At 39.8% G+C, this 21,625-nt stretch overlaps 2 protein-coding genes across 4 annotated transcripts in view; one reads left to right on the top strand and one right to left on the bottom strand.

Moving 5' to 3' along the window:
* Nucleotides 1–645: 645 nt before the first annotated feature.
* Nucleotides 646–11,611, bottom strand: styk1a (serine/threonine/tyrosine kinase 1a). Of its 2 annotated transcripts, none has more exons than XM_005933757.2 (10): nucleotides 11,341–11,611; nucleotides 8,217–8,275; nucleotides 4,755–5,012; nucleotides 4,411–4,647; nucleotides 4,049–4,230; nucleotides 3,302–3,382; nucleotides 2,623–2,831; nucleotides 2,387–2,427; nucleotides 1,760–1,856; nucleotides 646–1,095 (listed from the first exon to the last, which is right to left on the bottom strand). In XM_005933757.2, exons 2-10 carry the CDS (start codon nucleotides 8,272–8,274, stop codon nucleotides 900–902), a joined length of 1,359 nt encoding a protein of 452 aa, XP_005933819.1. In that variant the 5' UTR covers nucleotide 8,275; nucleotides 11,341–11,611; the 3' UTR covers nucleotides 646–899. The 2 variants fall into 2 exon arrangements, with proteins under 2 accessions (XP_005933819.1, XP_005933820.1); XM_005933758.3 differs by lacking the exon at nucleotides 11,341–11,611 and adding an exon at nucleotides 10,695–11,320.
* Nucleotides 11,612–15,084: 3,473 nt separating this feature from the next.
* The window catches only part of LOC102290737 (chloride channel protein 1), a 54,701-nt gene continuing 48,160 nt past the window's right edge, over nucleotides 15,085–21,625 (top strand). The window contains exon 1 of one of the 2 annotated variants that reach the window (XM_042225307.1): nucleotides 15,085–15,222. In XM_042225307.1, coding sequence (XP_042081241.1) covers nucleotides 15,172–15,222 — 51 coding nt within the window. In that variant the 5' untranslated portion in view covers nucleotides 15,085–15,171. The remainder of the gene's footprint in view (nucleotides 15,223–21,625) is intronic. The other variant, XM_005933777.2, reaches the window with a different exon arrangement.

Genomic DNA, 21,625 nt, shown 5'->3' on the forward strand with positions numbered 1-21,625 from the left:
TTGGCTTCAGCCGTGTTGCTGTTTCGGAGTCGGTAGAGACCATGTTGGGACCATACAGTAGTTTGGCTTTAACAAGTTGTGTTGATAAACCTTACAGCTCATGATCCTAACCTAACAGGCTTATGTGCAAAAACACATATTTTTAGGTTCTGATATTTTATTTTATTATATAGAACACCTGAAATAGAACTGGTTTGAATCTATAAGGTGCTTCTTCCCGATAGCAGTTGAAAATACGTTATAATTCAGATAATTCAATTAAAATAAATAAATAAAGATTGTGGGCACATCCACAGTACAAAAACAGTTGTGAGGTCCATGGCACTGACTCCAGTTAGCAGAGGTGAGACTGGCCACAGCTGCCTGTGTTAGCACACCTCTCAATCAGGAACACATGCACCCAGCTCCAGCTTCCAGGTGGATGACTTGAATAAAGAAACAATAACTTTATGTACACTTCTTTCTTTCTTTCTTTCTTTCTTTCTTTCTTTCTTTTTTTTCTCTTTCTTGTGCTGGTCACACATGCCTCCTATATCAGTGGCAGTTTTGTGCTAGTCTTTTTGCATCCTTTAAACCTCTGACCTGTAGTGATGCCATCTAGAGATCAAGTAGGAGCTGGCCTCATCGATAAAATTAAAGCATGCATTACATTTTTAAAAAAAAAGATTTTTATATCTCTTGACAATAATTTTGACAGAGTAAATGTATTTTTTACACTGAATATATTATTCTTTAAAATATAAAGTGTTTGTGCCATGCACGTTTTCCTACAATACTACCAAATACAAAAACGTTATAAACAACAATTATAATGTGCACGTTTCTGCGAGAGTTCTTGCACCAGTCCTCGGTCCTTCATGAAAATCGGCGTGCCACCACCTCTGATAACAACCAGCCAATCAGAGCACAGCATAGTTGTACGCCTCTGCAAACCCCGCCTCTCTCAAGTATTTCTCGAATATGAATGGCTCAGTCACTCTGAGAGCTGTCCTCCCATTGGCTGAGCTCTCCCCGGCTTTCAGCATCCTAATCAGCTCCGACGTGGAGAGCCGGCTCTTGGCCTTGAAGTGGCAGCATGACCTGATAATGGAGTACCTACACCAGCGTGAAAACAGAAAACAACTGTGAAACCGGATGCATACGAATACTGGTATGAAAAACTGATAGCTAAACATAATATTTCCACTGAGACGTCGGAAAATAGGTAACAAAAATGGAAAGAAGTGTGACCACAAGCTAGTAAAACTGGAAGAAGCAGGTAAAAGTATCGTGTCTGTAGGGATAAATTATCCCTAAAGATTAACTGAAATGTTTAAACTAAATGGAAATAAATTCAATGACCATAGAAAACGTCAAAAAAAATGTTAAAAGGCTACAATGATGCAAAATATGCAAATATTGTAGTAAATGTATGAATGATACAGGGCTAAAACATTCAGGTTCTGCTTCTGATTATTAGTATACAGCCAAAGTTTACCAAGCAGACCCTAACGCTGACTGTTCAGACGTGTGAGACTGTAAAAGAAGATGCACTCAAAAATAAATTAATTTGCTGATTGATGGTGTAAGGGTGGGTAGGTGGAGGCAGCCTAGTGTAGGCACACCTGAACGAAAAGACTGGATTCTTTTTTCAACCCACATGGGGGGGAAACGAAGCTCAGAAACGTCTCCTAAACAGTCACGGGCTAAAGGTTGGACATCTTTGTATAAGCTGATGATTAGTGAGTGATGCAAACTGCTGGTCTGCTGTTGCTCTTACAGTGAGTTGGAGCAGGTGTCCGGTCGTTTGAGGTGACTCCCTCTTTGGAGATGCTGCAGAAGTTCAGACGACGGGACCTGAGCAAATGGTGGGTCACCTGAAAGGTTGGAGTATACAATCTTAGAGCACACTCACTGACCGTGTCAGCCAGTGTTGTGCCAGAAAGGTAATTTCCATTGTTTGGGTTTTTTAATGTGTGTATTGATCAAGAGACTTTAGTGAACAGGAATTATAAATAAATAGAGTTCAATACATTTATCTATTCTTAAAATAACCGTTTTTGCAAAACGGACTGTATTCCGTCCTTTTTGGGCCCTACAGGAATGTTGTCTGTGTTTTAAGGTGACTTGATATCATTCATGGGGGACACACTGACATATGTTTCATACATTATAGGCCAGAAAGTCATTTATAGAAGTCTAAATATGGGAAATCACTTTTTAGCATAACACCAGTATTGAATTATGAGAAACACACTTGTATATCAGATTTAGAAAATTTCTCTCCACCCAAAACTCCAGTAAAAGGAGAAAGACTATAAAATCCTTACATGTCACAGAACTAATGGGGAATTTAATCACCCTTTAATTTTCTTTTTTCTTTAAAAAAAGAAAGAAGGATACTTACCTAATGTGACCATTTCATAGATGAGGATGCCAAAGGACCATCTGTTAGAAAAGTTCAAGAATGGCATGTCAGTTTTCTTGCTCTTCCTTTTACCTTACTGAGTGTAAACACAGTGAAATGTGCTGTTAGTGCAATAGTTTGGACTTCTAGCATCCAGGGATGGACTGGGACATGAATCAGTCTTTGACAACTCTGTCCATTGACGGGGATCTTTTATTCTCACAGAGGACACTCACACATCGCTGCTCTTAGTGATGGGTCTCATGGCCAACACTTCAGGCGCCTGCCACTTCTTAGTCACTGTATCTTCTCCCGTTGAACTGCCCTGGGTTCTCCTGCGGTGGGCCAGGCCGAACCCCCACAGCTTAGCTGTCATGTCTCCACCAACCAGAACGCTGCGGGCTCCCACGTTGCCATGGATACAGTTCTGACTGTGCAGGTAGTCCTAGAAGATGTTCAGACAATTTCAGAGTTAGTGAGCACGAGGGCCTTTAGGAGATGTCCATTACTACAAATACATAAATAAAAGAAATAAAACCATAAGCCAGACTTCACAACATTAACATCCAGCGCTTAGGGGCTGAATGTTTGCTTGGTTAACTTCTGATTTCTCAGTGAAGTCCAGTGTCCCGGCTCAAATTTGGGTGTAAAAATGTGATTTCTATGTAATGTTTTTAGTTTGAACAAGTTTTTGGCACATTTCTAAAATATGTGTTTTCTTGTTCTTATGAATGCATCTCAGATATATTTGTTTTGCACTGTGTGTAATAATTTATACTGTATTTATGCTTTCACTGAATCCACAGTTGTAGTTGCTGTTTTTAAAGTGCTTTACAAATAAAGTTTTCTTGGGAAGCAGTTTGCTCAAAGATCGTGAAGCAGACTGTTGAAAGGGCAGACAGCTGTTTAACCAACCAGAGCAGAGGCCACTTGTGCTGCCATGGTGAAGATCCTCTTCTCTGTCATGTCACAAGAAGGCTGTAAACCTGAGTTATCCTTCAGTGGGAGAAAGATGTAAATGTGTCAGACTCGTTACATTCAGAAAGTAGACATGTTATTATAAACAATCAGTCTTAGTGAGTATTCACTTTGAAAGCTCTGAGATCGTTCCTCTCTCTTTATGGATGTTCATAATTAGCTCCTATCCTAAACCGTACACCACTAGACGAGGACAGACTGTAACTGTCAGGTTATTCAAATCTTTTCAGAAACAGCTTACGTTGCACTATACTGCCCCTCACAGGCAGATGGCTGTAATTACTTCAGTCACCATTAAGTTTAGAGTTCATAAGCTAAACATTATCCTTCTATATAATATGTGATTAATATTGTATTTATCCCGTTTACTATGTTTAGTTGGTATATAGTGTTTTTTATGTTTAACCTCAAAAGGTTTTCAGCCAAACTTTTGGGTTGAATGATGTATTTTACCATTAAACTGTGACTTAATTTATTTTTCTTGTTTTGTTGCTCAATTAGCAATTTTAAACTTGAGAAACCATTACATTATAATTTGGAACTAAATACTATGTTATTATTTTATATTTAATTGTGTTATTGATCCTTTTACTTTGCATGCACTGTGGCAATTCTTGTTACTGCACTGTAAACTTTACTCCCAGAGCATGCTCAGCATCATGAATAACTAATAGGTTGCTCTACCTGTCTGCATCTCCACAGGAAGCCCAGCAGGTCTCTCTGCTGTAGCTCTTCCACCACCATGACTAAAGGCGACTGCGCTGACATAACGCCGAGCAGCGCAGGTATGAAGGGATGCGGCCCCAATCCAGACACAAAGGAAGCAAACCCCAAAAACTTCTGTTTCTCACTGCTGGTGGCTGTTTCTGGGAAAATTAAATATTTGGTAAGAGAGTTAGACTTAACATTTCCAGTTACTGTCAATAATTTATCATTTTTGACTTTGAAAAGCATTTTGGACACAAAAAACGGAAAACCCTTGTTTGTAAGCCATTTTGCAGGTATACTTTGCAAAACCAAAACTTGGTTCAAGCAGCTCAGTTTACCTTTCAGCACCCTCAGCACGACGTTCTTGTTGTCCGTGCGTGCTCTGTAGAAGTTGACTGTGTCATTAGGGTGGATGGAGAAAGTCTGCGGCAGTGCAGCAACCTGGCTGAAGGCTTCATGATGCCTTTCTGTGGACCTCTGTGGTGCTACAGCCATCGTTGGCCTGACATTCTGCCGCACTTGTGTAACAGACATTGGCAGCTCTTCATGTTCCAATGGGTTGATGCCAGGGGGTGCTGTTTAAGGAAAGAACAGTGGACATTAAGCAGATGTGCATGTAAAGATGAAAAAAGTTAAAATATTGATTAAATGTGCACAAAGAGACTTCTGCATGCTGGCTCACCATCAATGCCCTGCAGATGAGATCTGTGATGTTGGTGCTTGGTGCGATGACTGTGGTGGTGGTTGGTGCTATGCTGTTGCTGGTGATGCCTCTCTGTCTGTCTGTGTGATGAGCTGTGGTAGTGCTGGGCCGTTCTGACCCGTGTCCGATTACGATCACAGCAATACCTCAGTATAAACAGAGGCACTAAGGTGACCAGGGTGCCGAAGAGCAGCAGCGCGGGGACGATAATAACTTCCAACTGATATTCTTTTATCGCTTAGAGGGAAACACAGGAGTTCATGTGTAAATTTCAGGTCAGATATGCACTTGTTTATTAGACTTGCAGTTTCCTCGTTGCACTGTAGAAGAGGATGTGCAGGTTTATTTTTGCTGTTAAGCGCACGGCATGTTAACAGGTTAAGTATGTTGGCTGTTACACCTCCTGCTGATAGAAAAGTCTACCTAGACAGTGCATCATTTTCCATTTACGCCTACGTGAAATGTTGGTATTCAGCTAAACAAGACTGTAATTTGACGAAGCGGCTTTCACCATCGATCTGTCTATTTTAAAGATAGAAGCTTGGGAAGTGGAAAACAAAGCTTGGGCGCTTCATTTATCCCTGATATGATAACGAGGTTACATTATTTCAGGGCATGCAGGCATAGAGTAATGTGATTGTTGTGTTTTGGCTTTGCTTTCTATTGCTGGCCTAACTGGCTGATAACCAGCACAGTTTCCCACAGATCTGGATTCTTTAGTGGGGTCAAGCAGGTATTGTGGGAAAGGCAGGACCTTTCCCACAATACCTGTTCATTCCCAGTATGATAAAAATAAACCTTTTTATGAATTTGCTGCTGGCAGCAGCAGTCATGGTTCTAGTCTGCAGCCTCGGTGAGTCTCGTGTAGAATCTTGTGAATCAATTCTCCACCTGCTTTTTGTTGTTCAGCAGACCTCCAGAGCACAACCAGGACTAATTGTCACTGATCTAGTGGAGGAGCCAGGGTCAGCTGAACTAAAGTAATACAATTTTCACAATCAGAGTGTGGCGATTGTTCACCTCGATGACATCATCCTGCTATATTGGTATTGATACACCATAGATGGCAAGTGAAGTGTAAAAGGCAAGTCTCCTGCTATACTGTCCCATCGGGCTGTGGTTAGATAGTAAAACTGGTTTCGACTAACTGGAATGAGTAACTCTGGCATCTGGAAAGTTCAAAGAGCATGCATTCTTTGAGTCCATGCATTTTGATTAGAGCTAATGAACTAATTATTTTTAATAGCTGTGAGAAATTCAACTCGTTATTGAGCTAGTTGATTGCATCAGATCTTTAATTTTAGCTCTGGCTCCACTCCCTTCCTTTTTAACTCACATATAACATCAATACAGTGATCGTTAACTGTAGTAATCATTAATCCATCACAGTTGATGTTGAAATCTTGAGCTTAAGCCTTGTTTGTTTTTTCTTGTACTACAATAGATCTGCAGAGCTTTCAAAAGCCCTGCCCTTTTTTTTATGTTGTTTGGCATTCATGTATTAGATTTGGGGGCTCAGCCTTCCACTGATGTTTTCACTGTTTAAGCTCTACCTGCTTTTTCCACCTGCTTTAACCTTTAACCCACGTTGTTAGAAAGAGCAAACTGGAATGTAAAACTACTGGTACATATAGTCTCTATTACATTCTTAGGTGTGGTGAGAGCCTTACAGAGTTCCATAAATCATTTCCTGTCATTTTCATTAAAGGGCTTGTATTAGCTTGAGCTTTTACCATTTCCATGTTTACCAACCCATTACATCGCCCCATTCTCATTCTGTTCTATTGAGAGTCAAACAAAGACTGAGCTCATATGGAAAGTTTCTGAGGTTTTGTCAGAGGGTTTTTTGCATTTTATTTTATTTACCTGAACAGCCAGGTGGCTGCCCTGCCTGAGCCTGGTTATGCTGGGGTTGCTTCCTGATAAAAGGGAGTTTTTCCTTCCAACCATCACAGAGTGCTTGCTTATGGGGGGGTGGGGGGTTATTTTATTGCCAGGGCTTTCTCCAGAATGCTCTAGTGTCTTTACCTTGTCGTATAAAGTGCCTTTAAGTCCCTTTGTTGTGATTTATTGTTGTATAAATGAACCTGAATTGAATTGAACTGAATACAAGAAGAATCTGCATCTTATTTCTTCTGTTTTAGTAGTTGGAGATAAAACCACAGGACTTGACCATAGAAAGTTAAGGAAACACTGAACATTATGGTAGGCTCTAAAAAACAGTGAGCAAAAAAATAAAATAAAAATAAAATATATATATAATATATATATATATATATATATGTATGTATGTATATGTGTGTATATATATATATATATATATATGTGTATGTATGTATGTATGTATGTATGTATATATATATATATATATATATATATATATATATATGTATGTATATATATATGTATATATGTGTATATATGTATGTATATATGTGTATATATGTATGTATATGTGTATATATGTATGTATATATGTGTATATATGTATGTATATACATATATACACTTAGGCTTTATCATTTAGGCTTTATAAAATAAAGCCTAAATGAGGGATCGCCTTCAGCCCCCACTTGCTTACACTTTACTAAGCGGCGAGTATATATATATATATATATATGGCCTGAACCGTGTATTAATGGTTCAGGCCTCTAATGGTAGTGTCATGGTGTGGGGATATTTTCTTGCCAAACTGATCAGGCCCTTAGTACCAGCTGAGCGTCACTTAAATTCTACAGCCTGCCAGAGTATTGCTGCTGACCACTCTTCTTCTGACGGCTGCTTCGAGCAGGATAATGCACCATGTGACAAAACTCAGATCATCTCAAATTAATTTCTTCAACATCTCAACGAGTTCAGTGAATTCAAATGCTCTCCACAGCCACCAGACAATAGAGCACTACTGGGATCATGAACATGCAGCCAGTAAATCTGCAGCCTGATGCTGTCATGTCAATATGGAGCAAAATCTCTGAAGAGCACTTTGTTGAATCTTTGCCTCGAAGAACTGAGGCTGTTCTAAAGGAAAAATGGACTAACAGGACTAACAAGGCATGCCTAATAAAGTGGCCAGTGAATAGATGGAGTAGATGTTCATATTTGCAATATATTTCCAAAGATTTGTGACTGGGCTGAAAGGGAGCAGAAAATGTAATCAAACACATGAAAAAACTATTTAGATGCACATTAAGCTTTGGGTTTCTTAGATACTGAGTTTCAGGTTTCAACTCAATCAAGTACAAGATAAGCTGTTAAGTTGGTGTCATTAAAGTCAAAAGTTCATAATAAACAAGATGTCTGGAGTAGAATAATTTGTAAGGTCACATAAGCTTAATAGAAGCGTCTATGTGATCGCCCGAGAGAAGAACTGAAAGGTCCAGGTGGGAGAGATTGTTCAAGGAGGAAGCAAAGGAAAGGAAAAAGTAGGATTAGAGCACTTACTGCACAGGGTGTCGTTCGATGCACACACAGTAACGTTTGTAGAGCTGGATGATGACATGCTGGAGAGGGAAAGCAGAACACAGATCAACGTTACTATGAGCTAGATATCCCTGCTCAGCAGCAACCTGAAATCCTCACAGCTTACACAGTCACTCAGCTAGTGACTGTATGAACAGTGAAGTTCAGTCCAGCAGGACACACACCCACAGACATACAGACTGTTAGTGATCAACGTTAGCAAATCAATTCAATATTGACTTTGGCCTTTTATTCCATCCAGATTCACATAACAAATATTAGCAGTGACCTTTTAATCTGGACTAACAGAGCAAATATACCAGGGTGTGCTTGGTGAACGTGTGGTGCTGACCAGCTATTGGTTACAACGATAATGGAGAGAGCAGATGTCATTATAGCCATCAACTAGCAGTGACCCGAAACCCATAAAAGCCTCGTGACGTACAGCAGCCGGTTCAACTAATTCAACCACACAGGTGATATAAAAAACATCTTTAATTTGAAATGGTAAATGGCCTGTTCTTGTATAGCGCTTTACTAGTCCCCAAGGACCCAAAGCGCTTTACACAACAAGTCATCCACCCATTCACACACACATTCACACACACATGATGGCAGCTACATTGTAGCCACAGCCACGCTGAACATTTTTATTAAAACCAGAGTTTTTCAAATATTATTCATCTGAAGGTGGCTCTGTACAAGGAAAATCATCATCATCATCTTTATTTATAAAGCACTTTAAAAGAAACCACAACTGATGCAAAGTGCTGTCCATTGGAACTAAATAATAAAATTATTTAAGGTACAAATAAAAACTAAATAAAGGAAAAAAGTAAAATAACTAATTAGTTAATAATTCATTTAATTACAAGAAACCGTGTCCCGCTGAGGCCAAAAGCCAAAGAATAAAAATGGGTTTTAAAAGTTGACAGTGAAGGAAAAAATGGGAAAACAAATACTGATGTAAAGCACAACACTAAAGAGGAAATGGGAGATCTGAATGAAAACATTTGCAGCATATGTCTCTGCAGATGTCTCCCATGCACGTTTGACTGCGCGTATTTGCATGTGATGGCTGTTCATTCCCAGTACGATTACGGTGCTATTGGGTCATAAATGGGGGATTCAGACACACACTTCTACAACCTTTTTCTTCTCAGGGAAGCACACCTTCCTGTTTGTTTAATTTGTTTAGCAAATATAGACATGAGTGTTTCACACTTGGCGCCTGATGTTCAGGTGATCACAAGAAGAGCAGCATTATTTACTCACAGATGCGATAAAGTCATTAAGCAAATAAAACCTAATCACATGACTCGGGGATTAAAGTCACTCAGGTCACGATATTGGAAACAAAGACTTTTTTCTGCAGATGCTTAAAACAGGTTATTCCAAAAACACAACCTCGTTCAACAAGTTTGAATAATCCTGTTTGTAGCAGATGAACAAAAATCAGCTTATCTTAAATTGCTTAAAAGTTCAACAGTTGTCTGTAATTATGGTTGTTGTTATATAAATTTATGAAATTAGTCTCATGGTTTTCTCAGTAGTGCCATAAAACAGACTTTTGAACACTGCTGAGACTGTTTTTAGATTGCTGACCTTAACTTAACGCTGCAGTTTTGTTTCTGGTTTGGTTTCTATCTGCAAACTATTGGATCAATAGTTTCCGATGTGTGGTTGGGGGGTCCGTGGCATCACTTGGTAACCAGGAAAGCTTTGTTCATGAGTCTGAAGCTGTCAGAGAAGACTGCGCCATACAAATCATCTGATAGTTACTTTGTTTTCTTTTGAAGAAGCACAAAAATGGTCAAAGGAGCTTGCAAAGAAAAGCGTCTGGACTTCTTTAAGTTGCTTGAAGACATTTCACCTCTCATCCGAGAAGCTTCTTCAGTTCTAAGGTCAAATGGCCGAGAGTCCCAGATTTAAACCTCCTTTCACACCTTAGCTCAGGCGATTAGAGGATCATCAGGGGGTCCTTTTGTCCCTCTGTGGGGGGAAACTCCCACTAGGTTTAAATCTGGGACTCTCCACCATTTGACCTTAGAACTGAAGAAGCTTCTCGGATGAGAGGTGAAATGTCTTCAAGCAACTTGAAGTCCAGACGCTTTTCTTTGCAAGCTCCTTTGACTACGATGACCTGGATGACTGAGAACCTTCACAGACAAGCACAAAAATGCTAAAAATATAAATATGAAAAAAGGATCAACGATCCTGTGAGCAGAGATACTACAAACACTAAGTGTATGATGTTTACATCATAGTGCGGCACTCAATCGTGATATGTATGAAGTTATTAACATCTCAAATGAGTTTTACAGTATGACTTGTTAATATAAACCAGTACTTCATGTCACCATATTGAATGTATTTCTGAATGGAGAGGATTGTTTGAGAAGTTTCCTTTAAAGTCTTCTAAGTCAAATAATGTTTGTTAAAAATAACACGCGTGCCTACCTTTTTCTTTTCAGTCAAACAGCAGTTTCAGCACCACAGGCTGCCGTGGTGGAGCAATGGGATCAAAACCATCAACTGCGACTGATCTAAAGGTACGTGTGCTTGTTCAGCTTCTGTAAATGAAATGTCATCCTCATCCATCAGAGCTTATTACTGACTGACTGCTGCTGTGACACATGCACGCACACACCCTTACAGAGACACACTGGTATGTGGTAAGCATTTTTAAAAGGCAGAACATGCATGCACACATATGCGTGCACGCACAGTCTCTGTAACTTGTGTCAGTGTCACTAAACCAGTTTGTCTGCATTGTTCTGTCATAGTCACACACTATGACAAAACCAAAACACGCCTGCACGCACAACAAAAGGCTCTGCCATCTCTCTATACACACATGCACAGTGAGAACAAACAGGAAAAATTTAAGACACACACACACATATATGTGCAAATGCTAGTGCACAAAATTAAGGCATCAGAACACGTAGCCGGTGTACTAAATTTACAGTGATGTGAAACTTCTTGTTCAGTCTTCAATTTAAAAGGAAAGAAAAATCAAGCCTCAAATTAAAAATCTGACCACCGTTTAATATCATTTCATTTTATTTAGTATGTTAGTCTGACATATATATTTGAATCATACCTGCTGGTTGACTCTCTGGTGCTGTGTACGTATCAGATTCTGGATGCTTCTTGTATCCAAAGCATGTAGTTTTGTCCTTAGTCTCATATAAGCTACGAAACAAATACAAATCCTCCGTTTTCATGGTTTCCTGAAGTATGGAGAGAAATCCACACACAGACACATTTCCATTGAAGACATCAGTGAAGGTAGGATCTGTGTTTCAGTTCTCTCACTTGTGACTTTTCTCCAGTCTTTCTCTCTCGGTCTCTCTGCCTCAGGTTAGCCACACCCACCACCGACACTTTTTCTTTCTCAGCTTTATCACCTGCACACAGTCCGCAGTCAGTGTTGTATTTGTTTTTGAGTGTCACTGCTCATGTTTTCTCTCTGTGTATGTGTGTATGTGTTAGCTGGGTGGATTTATTAGCTGAAAAACTTGGAGTTTTCCAGTGGGTGGAAATGCATAATAACTTTTATTCCATCAGCTGCAGAAAAACTGGACTACATAGCAAACAGTCTGTTTAATTGCAGACTTGGCCTGCAGTTAAATGTAGTAGTTGTTGAATATACACAGACAGTGAAAGCTCAAACAGTGCACCTGTCCAACTATCGTAGCTGAATAAATAATGATTCCTTAGTATACTGCAGTACTGAGATCACACCTTTCCACTCTGTTTGGAAAGGTGTGATCAAGTGTGGTTAGTTTGCACTTGTTAAAGCAGCTGTGTCTGTCCCATATGATGTGTGGTCCAAGCACAAAACACAGCAGAGCTTTCTCACCAGTGCTTCTGCGGGACTAATGCAAAGATGCACACTGGGGAGTTAATTTAACCCTTCCAACACAAATCCTGGTTTAGCAGCTGTAATTAGTGTGTATAGGTGGACTATTCTGGTATTAATTAGTGACATTTCCTCTTTGTTTTTCTTTAGGCCTACACTTCAGATGAAACAAAAAGTTGAGCAAAGTAAACCACATGCAGATCCATTTTGAAGAGGCCTGAACTCTCAGTAGGAACAAACATATCCAAGGCACACTCGAATATTTGTAGCTTTTGTGTGAAAGCCTGTGTGAAGTGTCATTGTAGTGGCCTTGCTATTGAAGGCCACAGGTTTAATCCTTCTTGATTTTCCACTTTTACCTTCCTTTAGGAGCACGGTGAAACTGCCGTGGCTGTTTTGGTTTCAACCATCATGGAAATCTCTCCTGGTGCTCTCACTGCACTGCTGTCTCTGGTTTCAACCTGCACAAGTTCATCAGGGCAACACAGAGGTAACCAGCACTACATATTGTGTGCCACACCTCAGCGTATGTTGTTGCTGTTTAGGCTTTTTATGTTTAAGACACAAGCAAAGATTTTATGTTTTGCTTGAGTTGTTTAAAGCTTTCTGATTGTGTTGTTCTGTGTGTTTCTTTTAGCTGCTTCTGTTCTGAGAAAGAACTTTTGATATTGTTTACATTTCTGAGGTTTTGCTTAATCGTGATTATTGTTCTGTTAGGCAGCCCATCTGTTGCTTCAGTCACTATTTCTTTGTTTTCCACCTGTAGTATGCATTGGAATTCTGCAAATGTGTGTTTGAAAGCAGATTACTTCACTGTCTGAAGCTTGATTTGTACCACAGCATTAAATATTACACCCCACATGCTGTAACCTCTGCTGTAGCCTGACATACACGCTCCAAGAAAAGCAGCTACATGTACACAAAACAGATTATTATGTACACCTGATTATTACAAGGGTAATGCCCCTGCATCCATTTTCTTAATTGCTTATCCAAGTTAGGGTCCCGGGAGGCCTGGAGTTCTTGTTGTCATAGAGCTGGACAGGTTGGCAGTGCGTCACAGGGATCATGCAGAGAGAAATTATAGCAGCAATGGCTAATATTTTTAAAAATGTAGACATACACTCATCTGCACTTTTAGGTGCACCTTGCTAGTACTGCATTAGACCCCCATTTACCTTCAGAACTGCATCAGTTTTTCACAGCATAGATCATGTGAATCTCCGATGTGTTTTCCAGTCTCCTATTGTCCAGTTTTGGTGAGCCTATATGAATTGTATGAGTTTCCTGTTCTTAGCTGACAGGAATGGTACCGTGTGGTCTGCAGCTGTAGCTGTGCTCCCTGGTTAAATACCTGCTTACCTTTGTTGTAACAAATGGTTATTTGAGCTCCTGTTGCTCTCCTGTAAAGTTGAACCAGTCTGGGCATGTTTTCTGACATCAGCAGGGTATTTTTCACCCAGAGCTGGTCATCATTTACATCACTGCCTGAATGCACCGAGTTGCTGCCATGAAACTCACAGTTTAGATATTTGCATTGACAATCAAGTTTACAGGCATGTCTAACAAACTCACTTGTCCCTCATTTTCATTCTAACAGGTCTTTGAGCCAGTTTTTTCTTTCTTTTAAAGCATTTCATTTGTAAAGAAACAAATTCCCAGTGTTTATTTCCTCATTCCAGTTTGAATAACCCAGTTTCATGTGTGACTGGAGAGCAGAGCAAACCAGTTCAGCCATTATAAGGATCTACAGCAGCTTCCTGGTGCAAAACTGGTCCCTTGTGCATACACTGATCTTTTTAGTTCAAATTTGGCTTTGTGTAATGTAAGCATCTGGACCTTTCACAGAAAATATAGCAGAAAATAAGGAAAAGCATGGTGGGAAAAAGTGCATTGTTTTTCTTCTGATGTAATGGACAGGCTGTAAAACAACCTTTTTTTGCGCCACGGACCGGTTTATGCCCGACAACATTTTCACGGACCGGCCTTTAAGGTGTCGCGGAAAAATACAACAAAATAAAACTAGTACCGGTACCGAAAAAAGAAGATTTATTCATAACACACGTGAAAAGACCCAGGAAGACCGAGTTAAAGATAAAAACGATGACAAAATAACGATGAAAACTGATAAAAACCCTGAAAACTATACATTTCACACCTGAGCCTCAACTCTCGTGGCCCGGTACCAAACGACTCACGGACCGGTCCGAGGCCCGGGGTTGGGGACCGCTGCTCTACAGGGATCAGCCATAAACCATGCTGGACTGTGGTTACTGCTGATTAACACATGAGACAATTTATCTTTCCAGATTCTTTGAGAAGTTCTCTTTTGGTCCCTTCCTGCTGAAAGGATTCATTTTGAATTTCTGTGCTTAAACAGTCTACATGTAAGGAGCTAACAGATTGAAGAGTTTTGCTTTTTTTTTTCGTCTGAGTTTTGAAAAGACACGTTGTTATTGTGCATGTTTTCACAGAATTTGCATAACAACGAAACAAATTAAACTATTTAGCATTCACCACCTGTTCTTTAGCACTGAAAACACAAAGCACTGACCTCTAACACTGATAATCAGACTTAAACTACCTAGGCAGTCAAAATTAGCAGCTAGCTAATTAGTTTTAAAAACTGCATCTTATTTAAAAAAAACAAAAACAAAACAGATCTCTTAATACTGTTGGATGGATTAGTAACATCTTAACTCAAGGTTGAATAACCAGGATTCCCCTCCAAAGAAACGCTGAGCTTCTCCCTTTTCATGACCTGGTTGACCTGCAGCTCTTTAAATATTGAGCAACAACTAGTTCAGTTAGTATATTATTCACTTGGTATTTAGTCTGTCTCATTAAATCTGAGTTCATTTTACAGATAGCTTGGAGTACTGCAGGGGTAACCCCAGCTGGAACTATTTGTGTTTGTGTGTGCGGTGTGAATCCATGCCTTTCAGTGTATGTGTGTATGTGCGTGTTTGTGTGTAAGCGCGTCCTGGCTGTGCGTCCACAGCAGTACTGGTATTGCTGAGACAGACGGTGAGCGGGTAGGTTTATTTTTGGGTCAGTGACAGTGTGTCAATGGCTGCAGATGCGTCGGAAAGGAAAGCTCTTAGATACAAGCAAACCCTGGTCAGTGTCCCTTCTCTTTCATTTCTCTTTCGCTCTCTGTCTGTCTCTGTCCTTGTGCCATGTCTACACCAGCCTTGATGTTTCATATCTAGCATGCGTCTGCAGTTTTGTTGCGGGAGTCCTGCATAACGCACCTGTATCGTCCACACTAATCTGCGTCCTTGTGAATGAACAGCATGTGACAAGGTGATGTGTAACAGCAGTATCAAACACACGGGCGTGCAAACAGGTGCTCAGATGCTGTGCAGCTCCTTCGCCCCTGTGACGCTGTCTCGCTACTTGTTTCCTACCGTCTCTGCTGGCCACCTGTTTGCTACCCTCTCTGTGCCTCGCTTCTTAAGCCCTGCTTGGTCTTTGCACATGTGGGACAGGCTTCTGTGACAAGTGTATGACTCTGCATGTCAACAGTTTCTGTGTATTAGGGGGTTTTGCGCGTGTACATGTGTGTGTCCCAGGTGGTTTTCCATACGTTTCCAAAGAGGGGAAACCTGACCATGCATTTGCAGCATTCATGTAGCTGCTCGTGTCTTTTGGGACAAAGCAGTGTGAAGAGCCTCTCTCAACATCTGGCGGGTTTTCATTACAGCTTTCAGAGGTTCTGTTACACAACTCTGAATCTTCTTTTTCTTGTTGTTGAGTTGTTTAGGAGACCAGAGAACTGGAAACATTTTTGTTTGTTGTTTTGTTGTTGGTGTTTTTCTTTTCTTAATATCTGATTGTTCACTGTTAGCTTGTAATTTCTATTGAATAAATGTTTTTTTACATCTACAATAATAAGCAAAAGTTTAGTTTTTTGAGGTGGATCAGTGACACTCTATATTTTTATTGTGTGACTTTAGTAGAGTGGCTGTCATTGATTCATGTCATAGGTCTTGGCCTTGCTGTAGCTCATCAGTTCATCCCCTGTCTGAACCAAGCTGTTCGAGCTCCCTTCCCTCTCTTTCTTATGAATAGCTTCCTCGTGCAAAACTGGTCCCTTGTGCATACACTGATCTTTTTAGTTCAAATTTGGCTTTGTGTAATGTAAGCATCTGGATCTTTCACAGAAAATATGGCAGAAAATAAGGAAAAGCATGGTGGGGAAAAGTGCATTGTTTTTCTTCTGATGTAACGGACAGGATGTAAAACAACCTTTTTTGCGCCACGGACCGGTTTATGTCCGACAACATTTTCACAGACCGGCCTTTAAGATATCGCGGATAAATACAACAAAATAAAGATAGTACCGCTACAAAAAAAAGAAAAAGATTTATTCATAACACATAGGAAAAGACACAGGAAAACCGAGTTAACGATAAAAATGATAACAGAATGATGATAAAAACCCTGAAAACCATAAATTTCAGCCTCAAGGCCCATCCATGGCCCCGGACCATGGACAGCTACTGTAAAAGATAGTTATGGTTTAATTGAAACATTTATTCTAAATGATTTCTGATTTTTAATGAAATTGAATAATATAATGATAAGAAAAGTTAGAAACCCTGGTACACAACTGGGAAACAGAAATCTCCCATGCTGTTACTGACACATACATGCCACATTATACTGGTTTGTGAAGCGAGTGGTACACATGAGTGTATTTCAGTGTGTTAAGAAGAGAAATGTTAAACTCTTTTTGGCTTTAGTTGCCAGGATAACAGTTTTAACAGTCTTTTAAACATCATAAATGTTCATTAGGTAACAAACAGTGGAACATAAGAGTGATGACTGCTGACAATATGCCTTTGTACACGTATCTGTATACTGAAAATTGTTATTATGAATCCATGAATTCAATTTCATGCTGTATTAGATGGAAATGAACATTCTTTGCTTTCATAAATAATGACTCCTTTAAGTGACATCACAAGTTTTAGAGGTAGCTTGTTTTTTTTACTTTACACTGCTGAATATTTAAAGCCTATCAAATTAGGATTGAAATCCCCACACTCTCAGACCTTTCTGAATGTCTATTTTATTTATACTTTCTGTATTTTTGCTTTGTGTACTTGTAAGATACTCGTCCGTGAAGCTGCCTTTGATTGCAGTGCTGTCTTTTTAATCTCCTGAGTTATTTTCCTGCTTAAATCATGGTTAGTTAAAAGCAAATAAAAATATATATATTAAAAAAATCACTCTGACAGACTAAGCCATACAGCAGCCCTCCTCAGTGGTGTTGAGAGGCTGGAATGTGAAGGCTGGTGATCAGAGTGACCTATAGAATTTAATGGCTGTTGAAATCGTACGCCTACGAGTACCTGAGAGAGTGCAAAGTTATCTAATCTGTCGTGTGTGTGTGTTTGTGCTTTTGGATGCTATGCAGGCTGTGGTAACATCTTTCCCATTTCTTATGTGTCCTTTTTTAAATTTGATAATAAAAAAACTGACAGCGATTTCTTACAATCAGGACACGTGGCCGGAGAGGAGAGCTGGCAGTCATGCAGAGAATGCGTGGAGTTAAACCGGCCTCTATTTTAGAAACGCTTCATATGCGTCGGCTTTGACTGCACATGACGACATATAGTGGCTTAACTCACATTGTTATATAAATCCCTCTCTGTACAGAGCGATACCTGCTCATGATGTGACATAATTCAGTTGGGAAAAATATTAGTAAATTATCCAAAAAGAACAAAAACCTCTAATTATCTTCCAGAGCAGTGTGGTTAGAGACAGAAAATGTATCAGATTCATGGTTTCCTGATTTTTTCTTTTTTCTGTTCTGTTTATGAAATGCACAGAAAACATGAACATTTCATTGAGTTTCTTTTGCAATATTTGTATAGATAATCAGTGGTTAGCACTGTTGTGTCACAGGAAGAAGATCCTGCTCCATCTCTGCTCCTCCATCTGGCCTGGTTTTCCTGTGTGTAGTCTGCATGGGTGGGTTCTCTCTGGGTTCTCCAGCTTCCTCCCACAGTCCAATTCTAAATTGGATATAGGTGTGAATCTGAGTGTGAATGGTTGTCTATCTCTGTGTTAGCCCTACGGCAGGCTGATAACCTGCCCAGGGTGTACCACGCCTCTCGCCACGTGACAGCCCGTCCACCATATGATAGGTGGCCCAGTTCCAGTCTGTCCTGGCTGGCCCTACCAACTCCTTATTATAAGAAGTTAAGTTGCCACTGTCCAGCTGTAGGTACTTCATGCCAACAAGCACAACAACAGATCAAAAAGGCATTTGTCCCATTTAAAACATTTGCCAAGTTAAGAGGTCAGTCTGACTAAAAAACCTGGACACTGTGTGCATATATGGTGATGACCTGTCAATCACAAAGTAACCACACAGGTTTGGCATGGCATTCTCTATAAATGTTATATAATTTGAAAAAAATATAGAATTTCTTAAATGAGCCTCAAAACTAACCACCGAGCCCATGAGCTCATTAAGAAAGTGTTTACTGAGGTCATAAATCAGTGCAGAAGTAGTGTTGTTTCTCTATTGATTGTTATGAAAACGGACGTCTTTTCTTAATAAGAGTCGCTCCCTGTTGGCTGTTTGAAATATTGCATTTTTTTGGCAATTGTCCCACTTTTCAGACCCAGAGGTACGTCTGTCTTTGATATACTGAGTGTTTTGGAGCAGTTTTAATCCCTTCATACTTCCTTTCGATGTATTCCCAAAGCGAACAGGACCCAGTTAGAAGAACACAGAATAAATGAATGTGAGACATGGGAAAAACCGTGGAATACGATGAGGCATTGAAATGTACGATGGTAGGAGAGAGGTGTGGGAAATGTAATGAGGAATATTGGATCACACTGGTCCTAAATTTAGCCCAGAGTAGTGTTTCAGCGGCAAAGAGAGAGAGAGTGGTGAAGAAAGGAATAAGAGTAGGGTGCAGTGAAGGAAGGGGGCACAAGTGATTAGTGCAGAGTAGAGTTTCAGTGGTCAAGAGGAAAACAGGAAAGAGGTAAAGGGGACAGTGTCAGATTTCTGACAACATACAGTACTGCGCACAAGTCTTGAACCACACCTCATGTCTTTGATTCTTGCTTCCAAGCAGCTAGACGTTCGTGGAATTTTTAAAAGTAAGTAAAGAGCAGTAATTCTCCGGGATTTCTTAAGGTCTTTCAAACGTTGTCTTTGGACGTTGGCTGCTTTTTCATTAGTCCTTTTACTTTTCTTACTCCAGGTAATCGCTTAACACTGGCCTATTTAAGCACTTAAGGGATGAATGAATGTTGTGTCAACACATAACAGACAACTTAGCAAAGAAACAATTTTAGTTGGTCAGTTGAGCCAAAGCCTCATAAATCATCTCAGGCTCTCAAGAAGGAAAGAGAAGAAGGAAAGTAAGAGGAAAGGCTAAGGATGCCAAGTTATAAATAAAGAACATTTTAAGGCCTTCATTTCTATTGATTGCATACTGCCAAGTGTGAATCTACTGCCACAAGGTGTCAGCAGCAGCAACATTGTAGCAGCAGTGACACAGCAGAAGTCAAATCTGGTACAAGTAGAATTTTCCCTGAAAATTGGATGTAAAAGTAACTGCTTAACACTGTTTTTTAAAAACAATAACTTCTTCCTTGGATAACGTTTTTTAACCACTTGCTGAAAGCTTTCGTTTTCTGCATGTAATTGCATCAGTAGAGCACCAGTCCATCCATCGTTTCTCTTCCTCTTCCTGTCACATGGCATGCAGCAAGCCAGTCCTCGACTGAGTCATTTGTTTACTTTTGGTTGCATATGACCAGTTCTCACCCTCATATTCTCATGCACGTCTTAGCCTGTTTGTTGTTTCCGTGTTTAACTTGAGTGCTTTTATTGCATATTTTACATATTTTTGTTCTTCGCTGGAGGTTGTTGAAGCAGCTCACTTCCTCGGTGCTAAATTGTAATTGAAGGCAGACATGCTGCTCTCATCCTCAGTGACTGGGTTTGTCTTGTTGTTGTGCTCAGGATTGTCAGTGTGTGGCATCACTGCATCACTAATACTCAGATATGACACTTTTTTGCCTGAGACAGTTCAGGCTGTGTTGAAGGATAAAGGCAGTCATACCAACTATTGGCTTTCATGCTCGTTGGAATTCTACAACCTCCGTTTTCGCCGTGTATACTCTTTTTACTCTTTTTCCAACTTTATTTGCCTCTTATCCATTTTCCTAGCAAAATACAAGAAATGAAGTGTGACTCAAAAACTTTGCACATCATTAGTATGTGTGAGATTTGAATCTCTTAAATTCAGAATGTTTTTAATGTTTGTCATCCTAATAACCAATTTGTCCACATTTTTTCTGTTATAGTATTGATTCAACAATTTTAATTCAGGATTCCTTCGCACCATCTGTTTGCATGTTATGGAAATTATGAGAAACTCCTTGTGTAGAATGCACAAAGCATCTTTTTGTAATGTGCTTTTGTATTTTAAAAGCTTGTTTCACCCAATTTAACTGCTGCTTAGATTAAAAGAGTGCTGCACGTGTGATCCTTTTAACTTTTATCACATGAGCTTTGAGTCAAGTCGTCCGTGCCTTGCTCTGTTGTTTGAGCCTGTGCTCTGTTGTTTGAGCCTGTGCTGTGTGCAGGCATTCAGTTGTAGTACTTTGTGTGTTATGCTGCTCAGGTTTCACCATGCATTGACTGCCATCTATGCACACAAACACACACAGACACACAGCATGTCCAGCGCCTTATGTGCACGTGTGTCTGTGTATCTAAATCCATCCATCCATCAGTCAGCCTGTCCGTGAACCTGCTAAATCAGAAGGCGTTGAAAGGATCACACGTGGACGTGATATAAGCGACAACTTACCAGCTTGTCACTTATATTCCTGGGTTGCTATTGTCTGCTGTTCATGTACCAAAGCACATATGAGGCTCGGTCCTGTATTTGTGGGGCAGTGCTGGAGTTTTTTATGGTTCAAGTGTAAATGGGTAAATGAGCTGGAATCTCTGTATCTACTCTGCCTTTTGTATCTATGGAGTGACAATGAAATTTAAAGAATACACAACCTCTGTGACTGTGGTGACGACTAGGCCTGATCCACCTGTCAGGGAGGTTTGTACACATTTGCATCACATTTGCACCGTAACGGAGTGAAACCATGGCAAAGGTTTCACACTCAGATTACATTAAGTGAAGTCAAACTTTACATTCAACTACTAGTTTTAGTAAATTGTTACATTGTGATTTAATACTATATAAAAAAAACTAGTAAAAATACTCTTTATTTGCAGCTGCATGATGTAAATATATGACATCAGAGAATATGATGAGCGTATTGACTGTGCACCAAAGCATTTTTGTCAGTATGCAGTTACACTAAGGTGGCTACACTATGTGTAGTTGAGTTTATGCGACTCTGTTTGTTGCAATTACAGTTTAGTATTTTTGCTTTCCTTGCAGCTGCATTGCTTCTGTGTTTTAACTACAAAAAATCTTTTCTTTACTTTGTCTGTCCTTTCATTGAAGTGAGA

This window comes from Haplochromis burtoni, unplaced genomic scaffold (assembly GCF_018398535.1).
Source record: "Haplochromis burtoni strain Fernald_Lab_line unplaced genomic scaffold, NCSU_Asbu1 Contig_168, whole genome shotgun sequence".
Classification (NCBI taxonomy): Eukaryota; Metazoa; Chordata; class Actinopteri; order Cichliformes; family Cichlidae; genus Haplochromis; species Haplochromis burtoni.